The following is a 21,711-nucleotide window of genomic DNA, read 5'->3' as shown; positions in this document are numbered from 1 at the left end:
CTGGTGACCTTTACCCTTAAAAGATTGATTCATAACACAAGTGGAGCGATTGAGTAGCTTATTTTTGTTTCATCTTTCTGGGTCTGACTTACAAAGGACAATTTTAAATACAGGAGGTCAAAGAGAGTACGTACTTTGTCTTCTGGTACTGTTAAAAGGTAAATCGGTTTAATAATTTAACTGAACTGAGTAGTTCTGTTACACTTGAGGCACAAATACAAGTTTTAAAACACACAGTACATCTTAAGATGGATACTTAAAGCTTAAGTGAACTCTTGTTCTGCTACTTGAATTTTGTCTGTAAAGCACCAAGAAGTTATTTGGTTTTTTTGAAAGTAAATAAGAGATCTGGATTAGTGCCTTGGGAATAAATATAAACATCCTTTTGGACTAGAGGTTGGTTCAGCAACACTAAGTGTGACCACAGGCCGGAGAATAACATTCAGCCCTGTAGCTGTAGGAGCTCACACTCTAGTAGGACAAACAGCTCACAAACACCCTTCTAGTGATAGATACAATACTGTATACACACGGATGGAAGAGAAGTGTGCAAAAGCAAGAAAGGTTTCACTGAGCAGGGTTTTAAAGTCATTGAGCAGGGTTTTTAAGTATGAATAGGAGTTTACCAAGCAGAAAATAATGGTGGGATGAAAACAATTCAGGCAGACAAGAGGATAGGTGCTAAGCTACGGAAATAACAAAGTATGTGGTTGAAACAAAGAATCACAGGAATCCAGCTGGTTAAGAGTTGATGATGCCAAACTTCAGAGTGTACCTGTTGCATTTATTACTGTCCTAGCTGCTCATCTCTTTTATAAATTGCTTCGTCGTGATGAAGGTGACCCAAGGGTTTTAACTTAGAAATCATGTTTGCAATTCAGATGACCCTTCTGTAAATTACACACTGAGAAAAGGGAGGTACGGAAATATACTTGGGGATGTGAGGATTCCGTGGTTGCGTGCGGAAAGGTGACCCGGAGAGGAGATTACTCAGAATTCGATGTTTCACCCCAGCTGTCCTTGGCGAGCTGGCGATTGCACCAAACACGCTGTCAGGTCCGGACGCCGTGGCAGACTGCCTGCAATGTTCTCTTCTTCTTCCTTAGCAACAGAATTCTTATTTTAGTTGGAGAAGCCCAGCCAAACAATACATTTCTTGGCCCCCGTTGCAGCGGAGTGTGACAGAGTGATTAGGTGTGGACAAAGAGCTCTAAGTGTATTTGAGCAGAGCCACCTGTGGCCCGGACAGTACCTGGCGTCAAAACCTTCTCCAGTGCATCTGACATTGCACTGTGATCTTGTCCCCCTGCACCTGGTCTTCTCCTGGGGTTCCCTCTCACGGTAACCGGCACTACCAAGCCAAAAACTCAGGTGACGTCCTTGAAACCCCTCTCCGTCACCCCGCCCATACGTATCAGCAAGTTCTGGCAGCTCCACTTCCAAAATACATCTCCCATCCATCTCCACTGCCACACCTGGCCCGGGCATTCACACCTGCGCCCACCAACACACTGGTCCCTCTGTAGCCAGAGTGCTCCTTTGGAAACGCAAACCTGACTATGTCACATCTCCTGTTAAACCTTTAAAGAGCTTCCCACTGTCCTTGGGACAAAGCAACACCGGGTAATGTGGCCTTTCAGGCCTGTGACCCGACTACCCACCTGTCCCAAGACCCCGCCCCCCCAAACCCGTCTTTCAGTTCTTGGTGTTCACCGTGCTGTCCTAGGCAGGGCTTCGTGACGGCTGCTCCCTCCGTCTGCAAAGCTCTTCCTGCCCCTTCTCATCCCCTTCGCTCCCGCTCACCCTTCAGATTTCAGATTGAGCGTCCCTCCTCTGGGCGGCCTCCCCCGACCGAATCCAGCATGGCGCACCTGTCAGTCCTGGGCCTCGTCACCGTCACATCCGTCTGTGTGACTATGTGACGTGGGCCTCCCCCGCTGGCTGTAAGCCCCCCGGGGGGTGCTGCCCGTCTGCATGTCCCTGGGACCCCCAGGGCCTGGCATTCACTGGATGCTCACTAAACACTCACTGAAGTAAAGAAAGCATTTAAACATGCTCTGAATGACAGCATAGAAAGTTTTCAGAACTTTTGAGCAAAAAGATGGCTGCATTCTCCTCGAGGAATAACATATAACGCACTTCTTAGCCTCGAGGGTAGAGATGGACCGTAAGATTCAGAAAACGGGCTGAGTAGGTGGCAAATGGCACTAGAGCAAGTTTCCTCCCCCCAAAAGACCGGGGAGCCGTATCCCAAGCGCGCTGCCATGCTCAGGGTTGGGATCTAAACATAGGAGGTCAGACTCAGGATCCGCTGTGCGCCATGAGGGGCCGGTGTGCCCACCTGCCCGCGGAGACTCCCCGCCCTCAACCCCAGGCCAGCAGTCAGACCCTCACGGTCAGAAATTGCTCCTAAGATCGTAGCGAGGTGCTTGCTAACTGTGACTCAGCACGTCCCTGTGTGGCCGGCCTTGGCCGGGAGCATCACCGGGCAGGACGCCCTACCCAGTGTTTTTCCAGAGCAAAGGCCAAGCGGTGGTCGGCCGCGCCGGGGCTGGGCAGGCCTGGCTCTGAAGGCGTGCGCCGCACACTTTCCTGCCGGTGACTCCCACGTGCAGCAGCGTGAGAGCCTCATGCTCCTCCTGGGGGACGCCTGCCACTTTGGAACACGATGGCGCTGTGTGCCCCTCAGATGAGGACTTGGAGGGTCTGTGCGCCTCCTCAGGCCTGCCCCCCTCCACCGCCCTCCCCTGCACCCCGGCCCCTCTGCTCCTCCCCGGGGAAAGGCACAGGGAACATCCAGTGGAAGGGAAAACAGATGGCTTCCCTGCCATCCCAGGGCCAGCCTGCCAAGGAACGTGGGCTGGAAGTTCCTGCTGCTAAGTCCCTGCCGGCAGCCGCCAAGCCACAGGGCTCCCGGGGGCTTCCCACGGCCATTCCGGCTCCCAGCCTCGCTCGCTCCAGCGGAGACAGCTCCGGGTGACCCAGGAGGGATGGCGGCAATCTCTGGAGGGAATCCCGTGGGTGGACTCTGCACCCTCAGCCATTGTTCCTGAACCCCAGGGGCCCCCAGGGACGCAGGATGGGGAGGCTGGACGCAGGCGAGCCGGGCTGTGGCGGGCACTGCCCAGGCCAAGCGCCTTGTTTATCTCTGTGCGAGAGCTGGGCCCTGGGACAGCAGCGGAGAGCCGGACACCAAGGGGAGAGGAAAAGTGTAGTTTGTAGGCAAAACAAAGGGGAGTAAAAGGAAGTAAAAACAGCGTGGGAGCACAGCCTTCTAGGGGCTGGGGGAGCTGTCCCGGGCCCTGGGTGAAGGCCATGTCACCATCTCCCCGGGAGAGACGCCCCTCCACCCGGCTCTAGCTGCGTGTCTGGGCGGATGGGAAGATCGCAACGTGGGGTTGGCTTTGGGGCGAAACGTGGTCCAGGAGCAGCGCCGGCGGGGACGCGCCAGGCCCCGCCACTTCCCAGCGCTGCAGCCCTAGGTCAGTGGCTCCGCTTCTCCAGGCCTCGGTCGCCCCACCTGCTGTGGAGGGTCTGGACGGGGGCAGGGGGGACCGCGTGGCTGGGCCGGCTGCCCTCGCACCTTCAGAGAGGACACGGCCGCTCCGCCGTCTCTAAAGGCCACGCAAGCCCATTTACACGACCTTCCGACCTTGCGTGCAGGCTTTAAGTTACACAACGCGAGCAGGTCAAGGCACTCTCTCCGCACGGCAGGGTTCACGGGCTCCTGCCCTGGAGTTTCGCTGGAAGTCCTGTTCCGTCTCACCTTCTGCCAATCGAGATAAAAGCTGTTGCGTTTTCCACTGGTTCTAAATTACCAGCGAAGAAAACCCCAGCGGAATGCAGTTCGCTCGCTGCCTGTGAGGAAGGAGCATCACCTTCCACGGCATCTCAGTCCTCGCCGTTCTCCTGCCGAGCAGGGAGGGACTCCTCTTTCAGGGGATGACAGCAGCCGGCCACACAATACGCCTGCCGGATCTTCCCACCATGAACCGCTCTCTGCTCCTTCCTCCCCTCCCTCAACAATGTGCTCTGCGGTCTGGAAGCTTCCTCAGTAGCGTGTAATAGGAGAGCGCTGGAAGCCCGGCCTTGGCAGGGTAACCCGGAGAGCCGTGGGCGGCCGGGTGTGCTTCACGGAGACCAGCGCCAAAGCCAAGGGTCCGAGTTCGGAGGAGGACCCTGGGTTGTTTTATCTCGGTGGTGTTTATCTTGTGGCAATGCCAAGGTTGCACAAAGGAATAAAGAGTCCCAAAACGCTAAAAATACTTATGAAGTTCAATGCAAACTCCTGAGGGTAACTGAAATTAAGATGTTCCACCTTGACAGGGTGTCACTGTGACCCCGAGAACAGCCTTCCTGGCGGGCACGGCAAGTCCTGGCTCTGGGCACACAGTCAGGAGCAAGCAGGGCCGCTTCCCCCACCTGGGGACTGGCTGGGTTTGCTGGGCCTGCTCTGCTTCCTCACGGGGACAACCTGGCCCGGCAAGTAGGTTCTGCCACTTCCCCCCGAAGGGTTAGTACGAGAGTCAGCCCACTGAGCTGCCCTCGTCACTACGGAGCTACGCCAGTCCCGAAAGACCACCCTGGGCTCCGGCCTGTGTGATGGAACGCTGCCGCAGGCCGGACCGCAAGAGTGAAAACAGCTGCTCTGGGGAGAAAGGGTGAACTGTGACTTCCCTCAGGAAAGTAAATAAGCCTTGAGGGTGGAGGAAGCTGCACGGTGGAACTTGTTTGCACAGTCACGGGTTTAGTTATATAAGCAGGAACAGCATTGCGCAGTCCCTTGCTTGGCGGGAGGGAGCTCTTCCTGGAGCGTCCACCATCCCCACCCTCCTCAGGAGAGGAAGGTGGCTGGATCCGTGGGTAAGCTTTGGTCCCCTCGTAGGAGACCTGCTGGGGGGCCTCCTCCCTGCCATGACCTCCCCACGGTACCCACACGGCCCCCTGGAGACTCTGTGCCCAAGCTGCCAGGTCTGGGTCGAGAACCACCCACAGGCGACCCCAGGAGGCCAGCTGGGCTGCGTGGTGACTCTCCCACCTTGACCCCAGGCCCCTGACCTCTGTCTGAGGCTTTGTCCACCTACGCTGTACTTGAATTGTCCCTAGCGGACCCTGCTTAGGCTCCAGGGCCCACTGAGGCCTGATCAGAACTGACCGTTTCCCTCCTGCAGATCCCTTCGGATGGACTTAACCACAGACTCAGTGTGTGTTGGAGCGGCCAGGAGCCTTGCAGGACGGCGGCCCAACCTCCTCATTTCATGCAGTGAGTGAGGTCCAGGGAAGGGACACGAGCCAGGTCTTCGTTCTAGGCCAATCCTCTTTCTTTCTTTCTTTTTTTTTTTTTTTGAGACAGAGTCTCACTCTGTTGCCCGGGCTAGAGTGCCGTGGCATCAACCTAGCTCACAGCAACCTCAAACTCCTGGGCTCAAGCCATCCTCCTGCCTCAGCCTCCCGAGTAGCTGGGACTCTACAGGCATGCGCCACCATGCCCGGCTAATTTTTTCTATATATTTTAGTTGTCCAGCTAATTTCTTTCTATTTTTTTAGTAGAGACGGGGTCTCGCTCTTGCTCAGGCTGGTCTCGAACTCCTGAGCTCAAACAATCCACCCGCCTCAGCCTCCCAGAGTGCCAGGATTGCAGGTGTGAGCCTCCGCGCCCGGCCCCAATCCTCTTTCTACATCGCTGTATGACTTCTCAAAGGAATGAATTGCTACTAGTGGGACTTCGGGCCCTAGCAGAGGTAGGTTTTGAGCATGAGATCCTAGAGGCCCCTCAAATCACCACCTGCCTGCTCGACTGGTGCCTACTCCAGCCTCGAGTGGGTATGTCCCAAGCTACTTCTTCGGCAGGGGTGACCGGCCATGCTCGGCCCCTTTGCTGTGGACGCCCAGCCATGTTCCATTCTTTTGAGGGTCTGGGAAGCCCCTGCGTCCACATGTCCGGGCCCGTGCCGAGATGCCAGAGCAGAAGAGTTGGGGTGCCAGGTAAGCCATCACCAAGCTGGTCACATTGGCTCTTATGTCCATGGGACAAGGGGCACTGTGCACTGGTGACATGGGGCACGCTGTGAGCTCCAGCTGTGCTCAATGGAGACATCAGGCAGGAACCAGGGCACCCCAAGAGGAGGCTGGGGAGAGGCTCGCCACCTCCTCTGTGGTCGAGATGCCCTTTGTCTAACGGTCCCTCTGCCCACGGAGCAGTTCAGCACAGCCCACAGACAGCCCCACCCCCCAGGTCCGGGCCAGCCAGCATACTCAGAGCACGGCTGAGGGGCAGGTGGGACCATCAGAGAGCACGTGGGCTGTAGCAGCCGGTGTTGAGGTTCACCCCAGCTGCCTGGCCGAGCAGCTATTTCCTCTGGAAGGTCCTTCCTTTCCTGGAATTGGCGCAAAGGCAGCAGAAAGCTCGGGGCCTCTCACCCACAGACCGCGCTACCCAGCGGGTCACCCACACTAGGTTTGTTAGCTTGCCCACACCCAGCAAACACACACAAAGGCCATCCATGCCCGGGCCCCTCCTGCCTCCAGGACCTTTGCACTTGCTTGTCCCTGAGCCTGGAGCACAGTCCCCCAGGCAGCAGCAGGGCCGCTGGCTCACTCCTCAGGCCTATGTAAGTGTCCCCCTCTGCCCGCCAGGCCTTCTCTTCCCACCTGACACTTCCCTTCCCTCTTTCATGCTTTATTTTCTCCACAGCACACTTCATCCTCTACCATACTTTATATTTCACAATTTTATTTCATTTACTGTCTCCCCAACCCCGTCCCGAGGACTGCAAACCCCGTAACGGCACCTTCTGGCAGTGCCCCTGGGGGCTGCACGCAGCGGGCGGTCCCTCGGCACGGCCCACGCTGCCCCAAGGAAATGCAGGGAGTCATCCCGTGCCCCGCCTAGATGTGGAAATTTGAGAACGAAAAACTGTCTGCAGAACATTCCCGGAGTTTCTGCTGCGAAGTCAGACCAAGTGGGGCCAGGGAAAGATCCCTGCCCCCGCCGGTATCCCCCAAGGCCAGCTCCCCGAAGGAAGCAACCGTCCCACCAGAAAACAATGCTACTTTCTGGAGCAGCGGGGCTTCCTGGGAATGTTTATTTCAAATTATGCTGCATTGCGAGGAGGCTGCAGAACGGCACAGAAACAGGCCGTGAACTCCAACGTCCTCAACAATGTTCTGCAAAAGCGCGTCAATCGCAGCAAAGGCGCTGCACTGGCGGCCGACCTGCCGAATGCACGAATGCACGAATGCACGAATGCACGGGTCTCTCTTACCTCCCACCCACCCACGAGCCGAGCCCTCGCCCAGCTGCCGGGGCGGGGAGGGGAGTGGCCGCCCAGCCCGGGGCGGACCCAGGCTTTGTGGAGCCTGAAGTTTAAACACTGGGAGGTGGGGAGCAAGGCGCGGGCGCAACTCTAAGGAAGAAAAACAAACCAAGAGTAGGATTACAACCCTACCGGACCCCACCCCCAGCCTGATCACATTCCCGGGCTCCCAGTATAGGGTGAACTCTTCACCCCAAGCTTCCTGAGCGCCGAGCAGGCTGGCCCCTCCAGGGAGAAGAGCAGGGGCGGGAACGGGGTCTGGGGCGGCAGAGATGACAAGAAAGTGCATCTCAACTAACAGATGCGATAGGTCTTAGGACGTGGGTGACAAACAAGTGCATGTCACTGCGAGAACGAGACATACCCTCGGAAGCAATGCTCGCCAAGAGACCCGGGCAGGGGGACCCGGTGCGCTGCGGGGGCCGCAAGACCCCGGCCCTACCGTGCCCGCCCACCCCGTCGGGGCCGCGGAACCCCCTGCCCCGATGGAGCGAGTCCGCCCGCAGGACCCGCGCGGGCTCTTCCCCGGGCTGCGCGCACCGCAGGCCAGACGGCGGCTGTGTGCCAGCGCCGGGCACGTGAGGTCCCTCGCTCGAGGGTGGAGCTGCGGGCGGCCTGCCCGCAAGTCCTACCGCAGCCCGGGCGGGACGGCGCGGGCCGACCGCGGCCCCATCCTCGGCCCACCCGGCCCCGCCGCCCGCCGCTGCGCCCCCGCCCGCGGAGCCGGATCCGCGGGCGCGTCCTGGGAGCGCGGCCCCGGCCGCCTGGGCGCTTACGGTCTCGGCTCGCAGGCTCCGGCGGCTGCACGCGCGGTCCCTTCTGCTCCCCGGCTCCTCCTCGGCGCGTCTCCGGCCGCCCCGACGCTGTCCCCGCCCAGGCCCGGCCTCCGAGAGGGGCGTTCCCGGCCTGCGGGGGCCCAAGCGCCGTCCCGCCCCCCAGGTTACCTGAGCGACCCAGAAAAGCCTCTTCCCCTCCCCCTCCCGCAGGCTCCACCTCCGCTTGGCAAAAACCCGCCACTCGGGGGTGGCGGGGTGGGGGGGGGTCCGCGGGCCCGAGTCCAGAAATGGAGAGAGAAGCGCTGTAAACTCTTAAAGCAATTTGATCCTGTAACTGTCAGCTGACTCTAAAAACCAAAACCCAAGCTTGCCTGGTGTATGTCTTTTTAATTTCATCTTTCTGGCAATTCATTGTATTTTACAAACGTATTGGTCCGCGACAGATTGGGCAATTTAAAAACAAAGTTGTCTTTTGACAGAGTGAGCAGCACTGGTCTGAAGCACGCTTAGGTCTTCGTGGTGAGGACTAATGGGGTACAGACGCTGAACTGAGTAAATCCCTGGAACCAGCCCAACTACAGGTCCAGTGTATCTCATCTGAAAGGCTTGAGACCGGAAGTGTTTCGGATTTGGGAATATTTGCATTATAGTTACTGGCTGAGCACCCCTAATCTGAAAATCTGAATGCTCCAATGAGTATTTCCTTTGAGAACCCTGTCAGTGCTCAAAACGTTTCAGAATTTGGGTCAGGGATACTCAACCTGTAGTACTTTTAATATAAGAAAGAGGGATAACATATATTTACTTCTGTCGACATCATTAATTTGAACCATGGGACTAAACAGACATTTTCCCTCTTTTAAGAGAAAAAATACTAAATACTATTAACATTGCCATTACTGCTATGAGGCCTTTAGTTAAAGAGACAAACAATTGGGGTGCAACACCATTACACAGGAATTGGTTTTTTTTATTTTTTGTAGGCAGACAGGCTAGGACCTCCTGCTTACTGTTCTTGGGCTCACTTGATGCCACGGCACTCTAGCCCGGGCAACAGAGTGAGACTCTGTCTCAAAAAAAAAAAAAAAAGAGAGAGAACAGAAGATACCAACTATAAAATCCTGCCAACACTGCCTCTTATCCATGACTTGAAGCTTTGACTAATGGATTTTATATTTTTAAGAATAAGAAGTTGGCAGGTGGCCGGGTACAGTGGCTCACGCCTGTAATCCCAGCACTTTGGGAGGCCAAGGTGGGAGGATCACTGAAGGCCAGGAGTTCAAGACCAGCCTGAGCAAGAGTGAGACCCCGTCTCTACAAAAAATAGAAAAATTGGCCAGGCAGGGTGGAGTGTCCCTGTAGGGCCCAGCTACTCAGGAGGCCAAGGCAGGAGGATCACTTGAGTCCAGAAGTTTGAAGTTACAGTGAACTGTGATGACTCCACTGCACACTAGCCGGGGCAACAGAGCATGACCTTGTCTCCAAAAAAAAAAGAAAAAGGAGTGGCAGGCCAGGTGACCCTGAAAGGGAGAAGCTGACCCTTCACGATAGAGAACATATGTAGCCTAATAGCATCATTTAGTGAGCTCTGTGCTCTAAGAAGAAAGATCTCTGCAAGAGAAGAACAAAATGAAATTATCTGAACCGCTAACTGTACCAAGAATCTCAATTACTAGAGTGACTATTTGGATTACCCTAGAGTCAGCAGCATTTGATCAAATATATCACAAAACAGTTGGATAAAAATAAAAATAATAAATAAAACCAAGAACATGTGATTCCAGCACCCAGAAATACTTCCTGATAAAAGAAAACACTCCGGGTATATAACACTGCAATAAATGATCTTTGAGAGGCTCAATACTTTTTATCATCAATTAGCTCTCTTAAGTAATCATTTTATTTTGTACAGACACAAACACAAGTTTTAAATTTAAGGATTTCAGTTTCCCCCCACATAAGCACAAAAAGCACATTCTCCATGGAGGCAATTTTGTTTTGTTTCCCCAACCACAAAAAATGACATTTAATAAAGGGCACAGCTCAGCAGAAAAGGCAGATATTACCTGTAAATAATCACTCCGTTAGAATTATGAGAAAACATAAGAAGAGCTGGTTACTTACACTCTCTCCCCTGAAAAACAGGAATCAAAACAATGAGAACAACTACAATTTATTAAGCTTTACTATATTCTAAGCACTGTGCCAAAAGCTTAAAATGGATCATGCCATTTAATCCTAGTAGTCCTACAACGAAGGTGGTATTGTTAGCCCCGTTTCCAGAGAAGAAAATGAAGGCTGAAAGAAGCATCTTGTCTGACCACAGAGTTGGGAAATAGTGGAGCCAAGATCACAAGCCGGGCAGCCTGACTCGGAATCTCTGCTCTTAACCACGCTGCTAAGGCTACACGGACTCGAACCCAAACACCAGTCCTTCCCTTCCAGGTCATCTCCACAGTGTTAAAAAGTAGATCTAAATGAGGAAAAAAAAAAGGCCAAACCTCCTCCACAACTATGGTGATCCCATTAATTCCAGGGGGAAAAAAATCCAAAGCCAAAATAACCCTACACTGCATGATGTTACTTTCCTAATTCAAGGAAACAACCGTGCCATCAACGTACAGCTCAGAAAAAGTCCTATGATAAAACGTACTAAGAAACAAAAACAAACCAAAAAAAACTTACTTACAATATCACTAGGCTAACTTTAGACTAAATGAATATAGTGTACCTCAGTCAAGAAATCAGTAATTCTTGAGAAGTTAAAAAGATCAACAAATGATATGTATTTGTGCAAGATTTTATTCACTGACCCCTCTGAAACATCTCAAAATTCATTCGGTTAATGGAACTTCCTATGCTAACATGTTGCTGAACATGACACGTTTCTTCAAAAGCTATTTTAAGGTAGTGCCTTCATTTCATTCTTGCGGAATCAGCATGTGAACGTTACATTTAGGTGGTAAAATTCACCTTACAAATACAAGATAGATATCAAATAGTATCACATTTATGGTTTACTGGAAAATATAACAGTTGTGACAGTCATGCGTAACACCTCGGTTAAGTAAAGAGAGAAAACAGGCAGGGGTGTCACAGAGGTACGCAAAGATTTAATAGTCTGAATAATTCTTAGCCCTTCTGAGAAACTATAGCGGAAAAATATGTAGCAAATATGTCTGTAATATGGTGGTTTCAGTCCATTATAGTGATCATCATTCCATCCATGAATTCAAATAACTGCTGTTGTTTCTGATCACTGAAAACCAGATTTTGCAAAGCTAGTCACTGTTCAATAAGGTGATGGTAACACAAATCCCTTACACTAAAAATTATAGCTTAAATGTGGAAAGCTTAACATAAAGCATACTTGTTATTACTACTTTTTTAGATATAATAAGACTACACTACTGTACATAATCAGGTATATTATGGTGTATAGTTAATTCCAGTTACTACATTTTGGTCATCAACAGCACAAATTTTATGCTCCAAAAGAAATATACTCATCTATCAAAATGGTTACATTTCATTTTCTTTTAAAGATAGATCAACTAAATTGACAGAACTGGCTTTTCTTGATATCTCATTTTCAAATTACTGATACAAATTTATCAGAGAATTACATATTTTACCCAACATCAAACAATCCACAAAAAGTTTCCAAGATAGATGTACTTCTTGTTCAATTTCCAAAAATAAATAAAGGTTTTCTAATTGAAACCATTTACATTCCTAGCTCTCTAAAGTAAACATTAAAAAGAAAATACAAAAAATGATCTCTTGGCTCCACTTAGTTACATAATGTATTTTCTGTTCCAACATTTTCTCAAATTCAAAAGATATTTACTTCCTAACAACATGACAAACAGAATCTTCATTTCAAACCATTCAGTCTGCTTCCATGGCAACACTGCGGGATTCCTTGGCTACCATAAGTCGCATTAGTTGACTGTGGAATTTCTCAATCTTCTTTACATCTTGAGCTTGGTCTGTTCTATACATCAAACACTGTCAAATTTTAAAAGTACATGTTAGCCACGTAAGATGGGCAATGGAGAAAAGATATAATTGGGTAAAAATCTGAGAGTCTTTCCTACCATTGTTTTGTTCTATTGTCTCTGGGGGGGGGGGTCATACTAAGGAAACTGTACTCAAGTTTCCCAGCCTCCAGCAATTACATTCCTTATAGTACAGTATTTTAAATGCCACTGGTATGGATGAAGCTTCTCAAAAATGACCAGTTAAATAATACATTAAACCTTGCCATGGTCTGTTGAGAAGAACTCAAGGCTTAGAATTAGGTATTTTCTCCCTGGGATCTGGCCGTAAGTAGTTGAGTTTTGCTGGGAAAAAGTTCAGAAATCTTAGGACCCCTTTCGTTGTTGGTGAAATTGGGTGTTCAATGATGATAATTAAAAAAAAAATCTAGAACTCCCTGCTTATTGCTAGTCAACACCTAAATTAAACCAGACAAATCTGTTCAATCTCGATTTCCTGAAGGCATTTATTATAATTTTTAAACCAAACAGAACTCTTCATTAGACAAGATACCGAAGATTTGCTTATTGTGGCTGGGCACATGTGCCTCACACCTGTAATCCCAGCACTCAGGAGGAACGCCTGAGGCCAGGAGTTCAAGACCAGCCCGGACAGTACAGTGAGAGTCCTCGCCACACACACACAAAAAAAGACAACAAAAAAAGCCTTAGCCAAGTACAGTGGCACGCGCCTGCAGTCCTGGCTACCTGGGAGGCTGAGGCAGGAGGATCACATGAGGCTAGGAGTTCTAGGCTGCAGTGAGCTATGATTGTGCCACTTCACTCCAGCCTGGGGACAGCAAGATCCTGTCTCTACAGAAAAATAAAAAATAAAATGAAAAGATTTGTTTATGGTTATAAAACCATTTGTTCTAGAATCTTCAAAAATACCAACTTTCAGCTGGCAGCTTCTTCATTTTGTAATATAGGTCCATTTTTCTTTAGCTCATCTTAAAGATTCACGTGAGTTTTAAACAATAGGAACTAATGATCCTGTAATAACGGTCATCAAACTAAATAACTTGGGGTTCAACCTCATCATGTCCAGCTGACCTGAATTCATTGAGCCTTTAAATTATTCACTTTTTTTTTTTTAATTATTCACTTTTAAAAAATGTTTATCCATGTATTGTACAAACTTGCATGGCACTCCCGTAAAGAGGCTATACTAATCTTCATCCTTCAAATTTTAGCCTATGTGCTTGGGAAATGTACATACCTTCTCACTGTAGTTTCTGATAGAAAAAGGTTTTAGGTCCAGAAAACATTATAAATCAGTCATGAGATTAGAAAAAATTATGCATATATGAGATCATAAAAAAGTCAAAATTACATGGTGATAATAAAGAACGAAGTCACTTTTCTTTAAAAGAGCCATTAGAAAATAGATTTTAACTGTTGGGGATTTATAAATTTCCTATTTAACAGGATGGTCTAATTGCATCTTTGGTCTCTTCTAGATATGAACTAATTCTCCGCAGTTTTAAGAAAGGAAACAAAAAGTATCTTTCATATATTGATCTTGTCATAGGAATCAGCAAGGTTAAATAAAAGTTCTTTCTGAGATTGTTTAATATGGATCCTCAACTATGTTTAATCATTACCAGGGGAGAAAAAAACCATCAATTGGAGATAAAGCCCTTTGTATTAAAATTAATTCTGCATTCCCTCCTATTTTTTTTTTTTTTTTTTTGAGACAGAGTCTCACTCTGTTGCCCAGGCTAGAGTGAGTGCCGTGGCGTCAGCCTAGCTCACAGCAACCTCAAACTCCTGAGCTCAAGCGATCCTCCTGTCTCAGCCTCCCGAGTAGCTGGGACTACAGGCATGCGCCACCATGCCCGGCTAATTTTTTCTATATATATTTTTAGCTGTCCATATAATTTCTTTCTATTTTTAGTAGAGATGGGGTCTCGCTCTTGCTCAGGCTGGTCTCGAACTCCTGAGCTCAAACCATCCGCCCACCTCGGCCTCCCAGAGTGCTAGGATTACAGGCGTGAGCCACCGCGCCCGGCCCCTCCTATTTTTAAAACAGGACATAAGGGCTTCTCTTTAGCAAGCATACCTAACCACTATGTGACAATCACAATTAAAATTTTTCTCAATATGGAATGCTCAAGAGTCAAGAATTCATTTATTGAATCTACCAGTGGCAAGCACTAATGCTGAGTACGCTCATATAGTTTGTATACTTTCCACAACAACCCTGTTAGATAGACTATCACTATGGCACTTTACAGAAGAGGAAATTGGGACCCCAAAGGCCAAACTTTTAGTCCAAACATTTCCAAGGCCGAAATGCTAGTAAAGGGCTAGGCTGGGATTCAAATCTCTTCAACAGCACACTACACCCCAATTTACTCTTCCTTTTCACGTGTTCAGTTACTTCACCAAATTCAACTGGTTCTTAGAAGACATGGTAATCATTAAAAGGTCTGACTGACTTCATGCAACCTCAAAATGGAAACTTGAACACAAATACAGTATATGACCAAAGGCAAAAAGTGATTTTAAAAATCACACTATAAAATTTTTAAAAGAACGAATATTTTTTAAATGTGTATGAGTATCCTCTGGGTCAAGACGTCAGACGAGGCACTGGAAGTACAGGTAAGAATATTACCGATCTGTCTCTATTGTCCTAAAGTTCAGAGTCTATTAAAAAGATAAATGTCATAAAAGAACTGTGGGCCGGGCGCGGTGGCTCACTCCTGTAATCCTAGCACTCTGGGAGGCCGAGGCAGGAGGATCGCTCGAGGTCAGGAGTTCGAGACCAGCCTGAGCAAGAGCGAGACCTCGTCTCTACTAAAAATAGAAAGAAATTATCTGGCCAACTAAAGATATATATATATAGAAAAAAAAAATTAGCTGGGCATGGTGGCGCATGCCTGTAGTCCCAGCTACTCGGGAGGCTGAGGCAGGAGGATCGCTTGAGCCCAGGAGTTTGAGGTTGCTGTGAGCTAGGCTGACGCCACGGCACTCACTCTAGCCCGGGCAACAGAGCGAGACTCTGTCTCAAAGAAAAAAAAACAAAAAAACAAAAACAAAACAAAAAAACAAAACAAAACAAACACAAAAAAACCACTAAATAAAAAAGAACTGTGATACAGCACAAAAAGAGCCAAAAAGGAAAGAGATGGAACGATGCTCTCGAGTCAGTTTTGAAAGACACGCAGCAGTCTTGCCACAACGGGCGAGGGCGGGATTCAGCACTGCAAAGGAAGACCAGAACGTTCAAAAGCACAGAGGCCTAAGCTCGCACAGCACACACTAAGGGAGCTCGTAAGTGACACAAAAAAGAGATTAGAAGGGATATGAGGGTGGCCTTCAAAGGCTTTTAAGCAACGGAGTAATGATCAAATTCTCACTTTTAAGAGTCATTCTGGCAGCAGTATGAGATGAACTCCAAGCAGAGATACAGCGAGGAGACTACTCTAGTAGTCCCAGCAAGTGATGCAATCCTAGACTTAAGAGAGTAACAGTGAAGATGGAGCGTTCACGACAGGAAACGAGATGAAGGAGCCTGAATCAAAAATTCCAAGTGTGGGCCGGGCGAGGTGGCTCACGCCTGTAATCCTAGCACTCTGGGAGGCCGAGGTGGGCGGATGGTTTGAGCTCAGGAGTTCGAGACCAGCCTGAGCAAGAGCGAGACCCCATCTCTACTAAAAATAGAAAGAAATTATATGGACAGCTAAAAATATATAGAAAAAATTAGCCGGGCATGGTGGCGCATGCCTGTAGTCCCAGCTACTCGGGAGGCTGAGACAGGAGGATCGCTTGAGCTCAGGAGTTTGAGGTTGCTGTGAGCTACGCTGACGCCACGGCACTCACTCTAGCCTGGGCAACAGAGCGAGACTCTGTCTCAAAAAAAAAAATTCCAAGTGTGTAGCAAAGCGCACGTGTGGTGCTGCAGGGCATCAATTCAAGCTTTTCAAATGAAGAATGGACATGAGAATGAAGGCAAGGAAGGGACCAAACACAATCCCCACGTTTGTAACCAGGTGGAAGACGGTGCAACTCAAGGTAGGAACAGAAGCAGAAACCGGTCTGAGCAGAGATGATAAATTTCACTCTAGACAGGCTAACTCTGAGTGCTACGTGAGGGAAGGATGCTCGACGTAGAGCCCGTCAGGAAGTCAGAAGAAAAACATGAGCTAAACATACAGATCTGCAAGTAGAGATAGACAGATACAGGCAGTACTGGACTTGACTACATAGATCGCTCCCAAAGAAGTGGTCTGAAAAGACAACCAAGGGCAGAATCCTGGGGAAACAAATATTTATGGGGGGACATCAAAGAAATAATCAGCCAAGAATAAAGAAACAACAGAAATGTAGAGCAAGAAAGCCAAAATAAAATGGAGCCACAAGTGCCAAACTAATAATTTCCATGAAAAAGCAGTTCTTGGTATCAGAAGCATCAAGGAGGTTAAGAAAGATGTGGACCGATGAGGCCACCGGGCTGGGAGACACAGGGGCTGCTGACGCGCTCACACCAAGCGCGGGTTCCCCGGAATCCGACAGGCAGAGCCAGGTGGCGGGGCGCTGAGGAATGGGCGGGATGTGACAAAGTGACGAGAGTGGGCAGACCAAGGCAGGAGAGAGACGTGACGATGCAGCCGACAGCTGGGGTTCAAACACCCCCCTCTACTTCTCACACACCAAAAAGGAGACTCACTCACATCCAACTTTGGTCACTACCTTCCTCTCGCTTAAGGTCTGAAGAGAGAAACGATTAAACTACACTCAGCATCCTACCCTAATAAAGCAGGTTAAATTATTTCCTGAGGGTCTGTGAAAGTCGCTTCTAGAATGAGGTTCTTCATTTTGGAATGAAGTGCAAAATAAGCACCCTGATGGGTAACCTGTAAATTCTAAGTAAATAATTTCAAACAAATAATTAGCTCTAACAGATCTGAGGGTATGCAACAAACAAAAATGTATACTTACAACTAAATCGTCTGTTACTTTAATACACAAACTCCCATCCGAATGCCTGTATTTGAGAACCACACGTGCCTGAAATAAAAATACATATTTAGAAACAGTGAAGACAGATAACGTTTCTCATAGATAATTTAGTCTTCAGGTGGGCTGAAAAGGATCCTTTCACAATAAACATCCAAAACATCTTAAGGCATCTTTACTATAAGCCTATGAATTGAAGTGAGGTTAATAAAGTCATTTTACCCCACAAAAGCAGCAAGCCACGTGGCCTCGCTGCTGGCATCCCCCTTCTCTCTCTTTGGGATGCCCCGCTGTCTCCCTGCTCCCCCCAACCTTCTCTCTCTCTCTCTCATATTCTCTCTGTCCTTCTAAAGGATAAAATAAACTTTTTTACTTTTATATCTTAAAAAAGTCATTTTAGTTCATTCCTATTTCTGTAATTCATTTTTTCAAAGACTTAAAAAAAAAAAGTTGGGCATTCTGTTTGCAGCCAGTTCGAAAAGAGATGTACTGAAAATTCCCCAAATACATCCGTGTTCTCATTTAAAAGAATACTCGTTGGTTTCAATAGGAGAAATGAGAGTTAAAAGGCCTATCTTACCACAAGGGGGTACAGTTGGTAATTTAGGGGACACGTGGGGTGTCAGATGTGATGAAGAGAAGCCACAGAAGAAGAAATCAAGATTCTTATCTACGTAGGAAATTTGAATTCAGCCAACCAAAATAACCAAAATACAAGAAAGAATGAATGAAGTCCTATAAAGGCAAATACAGGTAAAATGCTAAAGATAGAAAACAAGTAATTCAGTCTCGGAGAAAGGAAAGGGTAAAGAGGTGGCTTTGGAAATGCGTTTTTCTTTTTCCATCAGGGAAGAAGGTAGGAGAAAGGCTGAAGAACCATTCTGAACAGAGATACAATGAATTCTGTTGCTTCATGACACTAGAGGTGAGGAGGGTGAAATGGTGGGAGACAAAGCCATGACGACTAGCAACGGGGTCAGGTCAGCCTGCGGACTGGGAGTTGGGACTTTTTCCAGTAATCAGTTGAAGAACCAGTTTTTAAGCAGGAGACAGAGAATTCAATTATTGTTTTTTAGACAGTTGTGGTAAGGGCATGAAGACAGACTAAAAAAGCAAACAGGCTGGGCACGGTGGCACCCAGTTATAATCCCAGCACTTTGGGAGGATGAGGCAGGAGGACTGCTTGAGGCCAGGAGTTCCACGCTGCAGCAAGCTATGATCGTGCCACTGCACTCCAGCCTGGGTGACATTGTGAGATCCTGTCTCAAAAACAAACAAACAAAAAAAAAAAGGGCAAACAGACAGACCAACTAAGAGGTTATTAGGTTATTATACAGTCCAACAGTAATACCATCTTCAGTTAGAGCAATGCAAGTTGAGAATGGTAAAAGATGACAGGTAGGTGGGGCATGGTGGCTTATGCCTGTAATTCTAGCTCTTTGGGATCACCTGAGCCCAGGAGTTTGAGGTTGTAGTGAGCTATGATGACACCACTGCAACAGAGCAAGACTCTGTCAGAAAGAAAGAAAAGAAAGAAAGAAAGAAAAGAAAAGAAAAGATGATGGGTATAGAAAGAAAGAAAAGAAGAGAAAAATGATGGGTATAACCAGCAGATTAAATGTGGTGGGAAGAAAAGATAAGAGCATTTTAGAAAGCAGACTCTAGAGGCCTGACAAAATTTCTTCTTTAACCCTGGCAGAAACAGAACGGACGTGGGGTTCAAAGACCTGGGTTCAAATTTTGGCTTAATCTCTTAGAGACTAGGCAAATCATTTATATATACGATATTGTTTATCTACCTCAATGGGTTGCTGTAATTGTTTATATAAGTTATAAATATTAATATATGTAAACATAAAAAAAACAAATACACTGCCTATCACATAAATTATACATATGTGTAAAATGTCTGCAACATGGAAGGCAGTGAATAAAACTGTCGGGCAAGCTCTCCTTGTGCAATCATCCCCTCCCCTATCACAAAAATCAGTCAAAAACCAGTGTAAGGTTATCATGAGAATGTACAAGTTTTTAGGCCACTGGAATTTTCTGACTGAGCAAAAAACTAGAAGGTTCTTTCTCTCTCTTGTCTGTTCTAGACGTGCTTTGTTCACAGCGATGCTCTGTAATTACTATTTTATTTCCATTTTCCCTACCACTACCTACCACATTCTTAAAATATAGTCACTCTTGATGTGAGTTTCTATATTCTTCACTGCTTTTTCAAATATTTTTAGTTCCCACCATGGGTACTTCTGGACAAAAATCCTGTATGGTCTCATGGTGCATTTGCTTGAAAGAAGAAAAAAATTGGCTCTGTGAACAAGGGAAGCGCGAACCAAATGGAGCAGCCAGAAAGCACCACTGCCATAAACAAATTACTCAATTTCAAAAATATCTCATTTGTTTCCTTAGTTATTATTATACCATATTAGTGTAAAGAATAGAACTAAGAATGTTTTACAGCTTCTCGTTACTGATCTAGGTCTCTATGGGTCTAAAACTATTTTTAATCATAATTATCAACATATCTTGCTGCACACTTTAAACTGATGAACACTGTAAACAATATGTAGCATTGGAATCACAGGTTACCGGCCCACTACGTGCATTTAAAACATAATTCATGTTACTTGATGATCGACTACAAGTCTCACGTAGTAAACCCTGAACCTGAATGTTCTGAGATTAACTGCTTTTAATTTTCTTTCTTCTCTGAGGGGTACATTCACACCACAATGTATCTATCTATAATACCCTCCAATATCAGCTCCTTAAGAGTTCAGTGAATCTTACTCACCTTGGTGTCTCCCACAGAACCTAATTTGACTTGGGATTCATTCACATTTGAGTGGGGAATAAATGGAACACAAAGGAGAATCTGACTGAGTTACTACAATAGACAGAAAACACGAGGACATCACACATACTCAGGTCTGGGCTTTCCAGTACAAAATCCCTTCAAAAATGCTGAGTTCTAAAAAGGAGGACTTTTAATTAACAAGGAGATGCTTCAAATAATTTTTAGACAGGACAATAAAAGAAGCCAAAACTCAAAGAGAGAAAGAAAAATCAAGACCCGAATGCTAAATTTCCCATCGCTTGGACTTCTCTGCTTCTTAATAATCAGCTAATCTCTAGCACCTCCTTCCTATAATTTTTGCAGGGTCCAAGAGCCCCCTGAAATTGTCTGCTAACATTTACGTATAGACGCATTTTTTCTGAGAAAAGGGTGAAAGCATTCTCATGTTCTCAAAAGGCCTATGACTCCCACAGGTTAAGAGCCGCTATCCTGGGGGCTGCAGATGCTTCCAAATCGGGATCTTTCAAGAACGTCTGAGCTGTGGCAGAAAAACATCACCGTTGTAGACACACGACGTATCCTCATGCCTGGGCGGCACGGGAAAAGAGAACCGTTAACAACTAAGCGACAAGCAGCTGAAGTTGCAGGGGGAGGAGCCCCGGCCTTACAGACACGTAAACCAAACAAAGCGCATAAAGGAAGTTCAGAGATTGGGGGTGGACGCAGGCCGATAGTAGCAGAAAACTGCGTAGGGATGAAATGACCCCCATTGTTGCGACTTTCAGGGCCTCACTGGGCCACTGGACCGGGGGGAAGGGAAGGAGATAGCAGGAACCATTAGACGTGGCGGAGTCCGTCTCTGTTCGCCCCCAGCACCTCCTGGGAGCGCCACGGAAGCTCGGGCGGCGGGGCCGAGCGGACCGCAGGGAAGACATCCAGACCTGGGGCTGGGGCTGGAAGCAGCGGCCCCGCCAGGAATTTACCTTCATAGGGTCGGCGAGGTAGAGCTTCTCGGCCGCGCGGCTGAACTCCTCCCAGGTCTGGAACTGCGGCATCGTGGCCCAGGGCGGAACACGAGACAGGCAAGGCCGCGGGACGGAGCCCACCTACCCACCTCCCTACCCACCTCCCGCGGCCGCCCACCGACGCAGCGGTCCCAGCGCCCCAAGATGGTGGCGCCTCCTCGCACCAACGCCTCGCGCCATTGGACAGCCGCGGTCACGCTCGCCCAATGGGCAGGAGGGGTGTTGCCGGGAGGGGGCGGGCCCTACGCGTGTGGCTCTAGGAGCATGCGCGGGAAGTCGGGAGCCGGCGAGAGACCGGTGGCGGCTGCCACAGCGCCGCTTACAGAACTGGAGGAGTGGCGTCCGTCCCGCTGCCCACGGCGCTGGACCGCAGGGGCCTTCCGGGAAGATGGGGCGGCTCTGTGATGGCGCTGGAGATGCAAGAATGGAGCCGACAAGGTCCTAGTGAAGGAGCAACCGACGACTTTATAGGATAAACATTTATGTCGGGGTAGTGGAGTGCAAAGGAGGAACGATCACTTGTGAGTCCAAGGGGAGGCTGATGGAGACGATGCAAATAGCCCATTTTAGATCTGCAGTGTCTTTAATATGACTGGTGTTTAGGGAATCGGGGGAGAGAAAAAGCAAGGGAAGAAGGCATATCATCACTTATGCCAGGACAAGAAATTTGAACTTTCTTCTCCAGGCACTGAACAACGCAGATGGGTATTTTCTTTGATCAGATTTATTGAGGTATATTTTATGTACAATAAAACGCCGGGGTTTTTTTGTTTGCTTTTGGCTTTT

General features: G+C 48.3%; 1 protein-coding gene across 1 annotated transcript; it reads right to left on the bottom strand.

Moving 5' to 3' along the window:
• Positions 1 to 9,964: 9,964 nt before the first annotated feature.
• Positions 9,965 to 21,106, bottom strand: SRP9 (signal recognition particle 9). Its single transcript, XM_069484610.1, has 3 exons — positions 20,884 to 21,106; positions 17,080 to 17,148; positions 9,965 to 12,103 (listed from the first exon to the last, which is right to left on the bottom strand). The coding sequence occupies exons 1-3, from the start codon at positions 20,953 to 20,955 to the stop codon at positions 11,984 to 11,986; spliced, it is 261 nt and encodes an 86-aa protein (XP_069340711.1). The 5' UTR covers positions 20,956 to 21,106; the 3' UTR covers positions 9,965 to 11,983.
• Between the last annotated feature and the right edge of the window lie 605 nt (positions 21,107 to 21,711).

The sequence above is a fragment of the Eulemur rufifrons genome, chromosome 11 (assembly GCF_041146395.1).
Source record: "Eulemur rufifrons isolate Redbay chromosome 11, OSU_ERuf_1, whole genome shotgun sequence".
Classification (NCBI taxonomy): domain Eukaryota; kingdom Metazoa; phylum Chordata; class Mammalia; order Primates; family Lemuridae; genus Eulemur; species Eulemur rufifrons.
This window is presented reverse-complemented; position numbering and strand designations above follow the sequence as displayed.

Excerpts from the sequence above, each read along its gene's own strand:
- SRP9 (XM_069484610.1), bottom strand. The coding sequence starts at position 20,955 with ATGCCGCAGTTCCAGACCTGGGAGGAGTTCAGCCGCGCGGCCGAGAAG. Across the intron at positions 17,149-20,883 it reads ACCTCGCCGACCCTATGAAG|GCACGTGTGGTTCTCAAATA; the intron begins GTAAATTCCTGG and ends TTTTTATTTCAG. Across the intron at positions 12,104-17,079 it reads AAGTAACAGACGATTTAGTT|TGTTTGATGTATAGAACAGA; the intron begins GTAAGTATACAT and ends AAAATTTGACAG.